General features: G+C 40.7%; 1 protein-coding gene across 2 annotated transcripts; it reads right to left on the bottom strand.

Moving 5' to 3' along the window:
* Positions 1–1,550: 1,550 nt before the first annotated feature.
* Positions 1,551–8,665, bottom strand: CD7 (CD7 molecule). 2 transcript variants are annotated; one of them, XM_085522473.1, is made up of 5 exons: positions 8,386–8,665; positions 6,671–7,018; positions 5,525–5,869; positions 4,142–4,251; positions 1,551–3,349 (listed from the first exon to the last, which is right to left on the bottom strand). In XM_085522473.1, the coding sequence occupies exons 1-5, from the start codon at positions 8,456–8,458 to the stop codon at positions 3,239–3,241; spliced, it is 987 nt and encodes a 328-aa protein (XP_085378599.1). In that variant the 5' UTR covers positions 8,459–8,665; the 3' UTR covers positions 1,551–3,238. The 2 variants fall into 2 exon arrangements, with proteins under 2 accessions (XP_085378599.1, XP_085378600.1); XM_085522474.1 differs by lacking the exon at positions 6,671–7,018 and having other exon boundaries at positions 8,386–8,597.
* Positions 8,666–9,134: the final 469 nt, after the last annotated feature.

Here is a 9,134-nt window from a genome sequence, read left to right as displayed (position 1 = left end):
TTCTGTAAATGTTGCTCTTTTCTTCTAAACCCCTACATTCCCCCTCCCCCCCCCCCCCCCCACTGAAGTCTGAAGTCTTTTATTCACACAAGGCAAAGAAGGGTTCAAAAGCCCAACAGACTAAGGTGCTGTTATCCTTCCCAGGGAGGCACGCTCTAGAGGAAAACCTCTGCTATAACCTTAACAATGGCTCCAGCAAAGCCCTGTTAGATCCTATTTCAAATACATGACATTGGCAGCCTCACTGACTAGACCCTTTGAATATTTTTAGGCATTTCACTGGTGTGACTCTCAGCTGGAGGAAGCAACTCAAATCAGCTAGCAGATCTTACAACAACACATGACAGACCATAGGGCACTTTAGTTCCTAGATTAGTACCTGTAGAAAATGCCCTAAATTATCCAAAAAAGGATGACAATCACAATCTAGATAAAGAAAGAAAAACCTACTTACCCACCCCAGGGGTCAGGATTCAACAAGCACTCCAGAAGAAGGAACCTCCAAGTAGAAACCCTTCCCTCATGGCAACCAGCTCTTAAATGATGTTAGGAAGGACTGGAACCTGATTCCACTCCTTCCAGTCCTGCAGATGAATTGCTTTCACCTGTGCTCCCAGGGCTGGCTGTGCCCCTTTACCAGGTGCTCAATCATTAGTTCAGGCCTTGACTTAGCAATCTGCATAAAGTACCTAATTTGTAGAACATCTACTCTCATGTGTGAGCTTGTCAGAGACAGAGGCAAAAGTAGAGGAGCCCTTTCCTTTCTGACTGACAGCCATAGCAATTCTCTTCATGCAGCTCTGGGGTGTGCAGAGGAGGATGCCAAGGTGCTCTTCTTGTTCCTGAAGAAGTGGCTTCAAGGCCTCCCTCGTTCTTTAGAGTTTACTTTGTTCCAGCCCTGAGTCCAGGCCTTCCATCCTGGCTCCAGTAGTCCCTGGCATGAGGCCCTGTGCAGCTCTGCACTGGGATGCCTGTTGCCTGGGACCTGGGCACTGGGGTGAAGGGCACCAGAACTCATAAGAAGTCATGGGACCCCATGAGGGCTGTGCTGGTCTTGCCACAGGACCCCACAGCTGTGTCCACCTTGAGATTGTGCTGGCAGCCACTGTGCAACCCCCATCCACAGCCATCATTGGCTCAGGAAATGGACCACAAAATGGCCCCCTGTCTCAGCTGCTTACTGTGGGAACAGGAATAGCAGATTTATTCCCAAACTTTGCCTGTTTTTCTCTGAAATCTCCTTTAATGCTCCTGCAATAAGGCAGGAAAAGATACAAGACAAGCATGAAATAGAGCCCACGGTGGCAGGGTGCCATCTCCTGCTCTAAGATCTAGCAAGTCCGATGGCCACCATGACAAGGGGCTGCCCAAGGGTTGTGCCAATTCCTCCCCAACACCATTTGGCACTTTTGGCCTTTTGGGAACCTTGTCTTATCTGTCACAAAAGGACTGCGTGAGTACACAACTTTCAAAGTGTTCTTCTGTGTTTAGTTCAGTGATGAGCAGCGTAGTAGAAAAAACAAACAAACAAACAAAGAAGACTTTGCAAATAAAGAGGAAAATGGTTATCACGCTTTATTTGAAGTGCTGGCAGGTGAAATTAGCAAAAAATAAAAAAAAATAAAAAAAATTTAAAAAAAATCTTTGTATCGCTCTATTTTAAATTATAATCTACACAAAAAAAAGTCCATTAAGTATCTAGCATTAATTTGCAAGACACATAAACCAGTCTTTGATACATGTAAAAAGTAGCGAGTAACTGTGTAAAACTCCTGGGTGCATCAGTTTATCCACATGAAGCCATGTGACAATTGCAGGATCTGCAGCCAATGGACACTCCTCTGCTACAAGGGAAATCCAGACCCACCAGACATTTGGATGAACAGATTTCCTCCTTGGATCTGGTGCACAGCATTTCACAAGTGATGTTTGGAAAGGAAATGACCTCTCCCAAGCAGCAGGGTTGTCATGGAAGATCTTGTGTGCCTGCTTAAAACCAGCTAAGCACACTTATAGATGTCAAGCCAACCTTAGTCCCTCAAAAAATAGACACATCAGTAAAGAAAGACTCTAGTTCTAGCCTGTCCATAGATGCCACAAACCATTCCTGTTAATCCTGCCTCTTCACCAGGCCATTTCATATTCTTTTGGGCATGCAAAATTGGAAACTGTTCTTTCCACTACTGACCCAGCTCTGCAAAACCCAGCACTCCTGGGGACAACTGTTAGCTTTCTTCAGCTGTGGAGACCTGTGCTCATCCTAAGGATTCTAAGCTATTACCAACTAAAATGTATGGCTGATGAGAGTTTAGCAAAAATTCTCCCTTAGAACAGTTTTGGATCAGGCTCAGCCATGACTGCTGGCATGCAGTCCTTAGTTTTTACCCAGCTTAGTTAACCCTGTATTGTATCATTTAAAGTCATCAGCCTGGAGAAACACAGACTGCTGTGTCATTTTTAAGGCATCTTGATTTTGAGGCAACACCCACATGTCACATATTTCTGCTTTCCTACAAAGCCATCATGCGCTAAGTCTAATAGTTTCGTGTGTCAACAATGTCAAGACTGTCTCCATCCGTGCCATATCTCCAACAAGATCACTAATTTAATAGCTACATTTGACTGCAATTTTATTGGACCATTCTGACCTTTGAAGGGCTAAACCTATACATATCAAGCCCTTTGCTCCTAATGTATTCTGTTCCCAAGTTTCTGAATTCTCTCCAGAATTCGCTTTAACTTCTGAGTAGTTTTAGCTACCAAAGCTCTTGAGCAGACACACATCGACATTTAAGAAAGCTGTACTCCATTCATACGTGAATCTATTGCATATTATTCATCAAACTTGTTGTGGTCTTCCTGAGCATTTACTAAAGTTCAGAACCAGACTTCTCAAACCATTACAACTTCCCCATAAGAAAGTTGAGTCTAAGAAACAACCTCATATATTGCCTATAGTCTAATGTACACTCCAAAAATACTGCTTTCCACACCACGCTGCAAATACATATGGAGTTTACACGTGTCTCCATCTTTTCTATACATAAAAAAGTAAAAGGCATTTAACGAGGGGTCAAAATAAGTAAAAACAGCTTTGGAAACAAGGCAGATTTTTCCTTCCGCTAAAGAAGGTAGGTAATAGCATTTCTGGTTCAGCTACTACATCAAGTTGCTAAGGCAGCTCTCAGACACCTGAAAAGGAACAGTCAATCCACGCGTGGTCCCAGCTCACAGCAGCTTAATTGTTATTTGAGTAAGTGTTAGTTCTGACTAAGGTGTTGCTTCTAGAACTGAAGGACATATCTTCGTACACTACATTTATTTTCTTTTTCTGGAAAAAATTCTTCATCTGCAAAACAAAGCAAGAAACCATTAAGAAGAGAGCTTGAAATGGAGCCAGCTTACCTCCTAGTTGTCTGGTTGCTTGTGAAAAAATATACTGCTAAATTTCTCTTGGAATATGATGACATCTTTATGTGGAAACTTATGACCTGATGGTTTCACTCTGCATTATCAGCCTTATGCAATACCAGTAAAGATTCCTTCAAGATTTGGATGCAATTGCAGTCCCAATATAAATAACGCTTATCATTATATTTTTGCTTGTTACCAATACCACAAGAAAGCAGCTCCCACAGCCTTGACTACCCCACAATGATACAATGCTATTTTCAGCTGTTCTGAAGCTGCAAGTACAGCACAGGAGTCTGACCTGTGAATCCTACTGTTAATTTTGAGTAATGTTTATGGAGTGTAAAAAACTCCCTCGTGAAGTTTCTTGTCATGACTGATGACAAATTAATAGAAGCAAAACAGAATAAAGGATTGCCCCATTTGATGAAATAGATAAAATGCATGGCTGTGTTGCTGACTACAGAACTTACCCAAGTTTCCCTGCTGAAAAGCAAACACCATCTCATAACTTACTAAATGCTACAGAAGCATAAGGCAGTATTTACCTCCAAAAACTTACAGCAAGCAGACACTGAACAAGGGCAAGGAGGAGACAATATAAAACCTTAGGTTTATCAACCTGTTTGCTTGACTCAATTGCTGTTTCACACAATACATTTGAGTATAATTGAAAACACATCTATTCACTCAACCTGGATTCAGTTTTGCATGGTAACAGCATACTCACATCAATACGGCTCAAGATGTAGCATATCAGTGCAGATAACAGTAGTGCTACCACAATGGTAGGAATGTAGATGGCCAAGGAACTGGTACTGCATACTGTCTGCTTCCCACCTGCATGTGGAATTGCATTAGTAGTAATACATAAAAGTGAGGAGAAGTAGAATTTTACTTTTATCATGGAAAACTTATTCATGTCTAGGGGTGGCCCTGGTCAGCAGGAAATCAACTAAGATCAGCACAATACACAGCCACATTTGTCACCCTGTCACTCTTCTCACTGTCATTCCCTCTGATTCCCTCCCAGAGGCAAGTGATGACTGCGAGTGGTAAGTGAGGAGCACTCCACGGAGGTGATGGCTTCTGTACCTCACATCAGAAGCAGAACCACACGCTCACAATGGAAACAGAAAATGTTTTACTGCAGTGTCACAGCAGTACAGAGGTCTCTACCACTGAAGGTAAGAATTACACAACAGCCAGTTTGGGAGGATGAAAGCAGTACAGACAAAAGAGGCTGTTGTGATCTGTGTTATTTACAACGTGTAGAATAGTGCCAGTGGGAAGGGTTATAGTTCTCTAGAACCTAAATTTACCCATATCTGAATAACTTCACCCCACTGCCTTGATGAGCAGCTGTCCTTTTCCCCAAGTCAAGTTAACAAGTTGTTGCACAGACGTGATCAGCAGCAGAGAATGAGACCACAGTCTTTATCTGCAGGCTGCAAATAGACCCTTCACAACTCATAGCACCTGTGTAAACCTTAGTTTAATTGCCCAAAGATCCCATCGAAGTCCAATGCTTAAACTGCACAAGAAACATCAAAATCAAGTGTTATACTGCTGTTTTCATCTTCATCTTCAAAACTGCAAGATCAAAAACCTGGCTCTGTAAAATATGCTTACATTTTGCTTAGTATATAATAAGGATGTATGAGAACATCTTTGTTATCTTTGGTGCTGTAAGTAAATATCTAAGGACTTGTTCTGTACTTCCTGGCATAGACTTGCTATAGTGAATGGTTTCTAAAGGACATTAAGTCCCATTAAGGTGATAGAACTGATGCTAAAAGCACCGATTCATTTTCTGAAACAGAGTTTTCACACAGTGAAGAGATTATTGTCTGATTTTGACCTTTTTCTTTGTTAAGATACATGATTATATTCAGTTTCCCCTTTTAAAATCCCCTTTTGGTTGTTCAATGGCAGGTAGAAGCACTTATTTAGGACTTGGAATACAACAGTGCAGAGGAGTCCAAGCACTCTCCCCAGCCTTGCCTAGCCATGGAGCAGTGCTCTTCCTGATTTGACTAAAGTTCTGCAAGCTTTTACTCTGCCTTTTGTTTTCTAGCATGCCTATAGTTATTTATGATTAAACAAACAGTACCTTTAACCAGCACCATGGTACCACTTTCACTGACTGTGAGAGAGGAATTTTTCAGCGCCGCAGCGCATACATATATGTCGGTATCGCTTTCCTGTAGGTTATGGAGAGTTATCACCAGTTTCTCCTCTTGCTTTGAACACTCCAAGCGATTAGCAAAAGTGGGAGAAATAGTCAAAGTGTTCTGACTTGAAACACACAACACATTTTCAAGTTGCATGTGAATCTTGAGCAACATGATCTCTTCATCTTCGTGTGAGCTCTTCAACACACAGGTAATGTTGATGGACTCTCCTTGTTGAGTGCTGACAGACTGTGGTGATTGTTCAATGACCCCATTGGTTTTAGCTAAAAACAAAGAGAGATTAATGGCTGCCTCATACAACACACTACGGAACAAATAGAGAAAAAAACAAAGCATGGAAATTTTGATAAAATGTTTTTTTTTTAAGGCTAAATCTCTGCATGCTTTCAGTGTACTCCATACTTTCTGATGTTATCATTGACAATGATATTTGATCTACGAGGGAATAAAGACAACTTATCACTTTTGTGCGAAGATAACCCTGGAAAGCTTGCAAATATTTCAGTGAAGAGGTTCAGCATCAAAAGATATAAAAGATAATTTTAAAACATAATTTGAAGAAACAGTTTAGAACCAACAAGATGGAATTCACTTGAGAAAACACAGTGAAGAAGTCTGAAAAGAGAAGCCTAAGGAAGAATGTGATAATTAGATTTAAATGCCCATTACTGATCCTGCAATAAATGAACTAGATTAGGTTAAACGGTCTCACCAGCAATGTAGGTATATCTGGGAATAACCTTCTAAAGAACATCTCAACCCTCTTTTAATAAGCATAAAAATTAAACAAGAGGAGAAAGGAAAAGAGAAGAGCAGAAAATAAAAGAAGACAGAAGAATTCTTCTCCTAACCAGAAATGATTATAAACAGGGAAGTTTCCTCTAAAAAGAGATAAAACATGAATCCCTGTATCCACTGACATTCAACAAACCCTGCCTAGCACTTAGCACCAGCTTCCTCTTTGCATGACACTCTGTTAGACTCTACGCTTCTTTCCCAATCCATTATTTAAAATAAACCTCTGTATTTATTAATTCATAATACACAGAATGGAACCAATATACCTCTCACAACCACAGTGACTGACTTCCCATCTCGCCTAAAGTGACGGCCATTCTTTTTAATGTAGCTGCTGCAGTAGTAGATATTTGAATCAGATTTCTGTACGTTGTGCACAGTGATTATGAGATTTCTTCCTTCCTTTGAATACTTGGTGCGATTAGCAAAATTCGGATGTATATTTGAAGTATTCTTGGCAGAAACGTATACAATATTGGTTCGCGGCGTTCTAGTCCTCAAGTATGTCCCCACTTCATTTTCTGAACTGTTCTTCGAACAAGTTACATTAATGGAGTCTCCTTCCCAAACACTGATAATGTCTGTTGACCATTCAGTAAATTTATTTTCTTCACCTACAGATAAGAAATGCAATGGAAATTATAACATCAGATTTCTTTGTGTATATATATTAATTTGCAAACGTAACTACGTTGTCAGCGGAACAGCTGTGAGCCTGAACCTTATTCTTTATATTCCATATATATGGTCATTTTCCTGTCCCAAACCCTACAGTGCCTTTTGCTCTTATTGACCTGCATGACTCAACATCTTCCCAAAGCTTAAAAGACTTTGACCCCCCAAAAGTGGCTTCTGTCACTCATGCAAAAAAATATAGTCTGACCTAAAGGTTCCCACTATTAGATCTTAAAATGCAAAGCTCATGGAACTTATCTCAATGATCGGAGCTGACTGAGGATCTAAATCTGGTGTTCAAAGGGATGACAAAACGGCAGAGAATAGAAGAAAAACCTTGTATTTCAAAGAAAAAATAAGCTTTAGTAGGAAATCAGGAAACACAATAATGCAGCCTCTCAGGAAGAAAGCAGCAGAAGGTACAGTACTACAGCCTATATTAAGAAACAAAGGTATAAAAACACGTAAAAAGACCATTTGAGTTCTCTAATGACCTGAAAAAAAACAAGAAACTGTACAAGAAGTTCTTACAGACTGAACTGTGAGGAAGAGAGATCGAACGGCAAACATGTAAAGGAAACCACATTCCAAACAGGAAAAGAAAGATGAAATAGAGAATATTGCATATCTGATAAGAAAACAGTATAGAAAGAGATGACTATTCAGTGTTTATAAGATGATTAAGGTGCCCTACATACTTTAAACAACTCACTTTAATGAGGGAACAATCACAGAAGTCAAACACAGATAGACAACATCATCAGAATTTAGATACACTAAGTTAATCCAATCTGCCCAGAGAGAACATTCTGCATCCTACGTTTAGAGAATTAAAGCAATCCATGAGTCACCAGCAATTACTTTTCAAAGTAGAAGAGAAACTGGGCAATTGAGAAGGCAAGAGAAGTGCAGAGTGTTCTGATTTAACAACCTGGGAGAGAAAGCTCAGGAACTCATCCCCATCAGCCTAAAATCAACACTTCTAAGCTGAATCCCATTTACGTGATATAATAACCCCAGTAGTCAATGGCAAACAGCCACAGCCAGACAAACATTGTCTCTAAAATATCAGAGTTAAAAAAAAAAAAAGAAAAAAAAAGTTCAAGACTTAAACTATATTTGCAGAAATTGAACGTTTTTTTCCAAGTTCCACCTGCTAATGGTGAATTATCCAGAGGGTAAACCAATGAGAGAAGGAGAGAAGGAAGGAGGAAAAGAAGGAAAGAAGGGAAGGATGAAAGAAAGGAAGAAAGGAGAAGAAAATACTGAGTCTTGTAAAATATAAGAGCAGCTATGCTGTACCTACCATGTTGGCCAGGGAAGAACGGGAGAAGCAGAAGTAAGAGATACACCAATGGGAGAGGGGACATCCACTGCATCTTCAAAGGTCTTTTTAGCTATCTTCCCAATTTAACTCAACTGATGAGTTAAAGACCCAAAGCACTGAGTGCCACAGCTTGGCCTGTTATTTTCCAGCTACACCAGCTGTTTACTAAATGAAAGTAGCACCCTCCCCCAAGTAACATAAATAGAGTGGGGAAAGATTCATAAACTGAAGCTTTGACTTCACACATACAACGCCCACAGCTTCTTACAAATGAACAACCCCTAACCTCTGAATAGAAGCAGCCACATCTCAGTGCAGTCAGCTGAGGAAAGGTGGGCTCAGAGCTGCTCCTCACCCTGCCACATCAGGATGTTATCACATGTGGTCACCTTGCTGGAAGCTTGGGCACTCAGCACAGTGGATACAGAAAATCAATGCTCCCACACCCTTACCAGCATGACTAAAGTGCATTGGGACATCACTCTCAGACACAGGGTTTAAATTTTGGATGGTAGCCCGGGTTGCACTTGATGATCCTTGTGAGCCTCTACCATCTGAGGGTATTCTACACTTCTATGCTGTGTCCTTTTCATGTGGATCTGGCTTCCCACTGACGACATTCTGTAGCTGCTAACCATCAGCAAAAGGACATCTCAGACACAGCTTGCTCTTGCTCTCTTCCTGATAATGAGGAACAGCTCTTCTTGCAGCACAGTTGTCTCTGTGAA

This window comes from Coturnix japonica, chromosome 23, assembly GCF_054131305.1.
Source record: "Coturnix japonica strain WE chromosome 23, WE-NBRP24, whole genome shotgun sequence".
Classification (NCBI taxonomy): Eukaryota; Metazoa; Chordata; class Aves; order Galliformes; family Phasianidae; genus Coturnix; species Coturnix japonica.
This window is presented reverse-complemented; position numbering and strand designations above follow the sequence as displayed.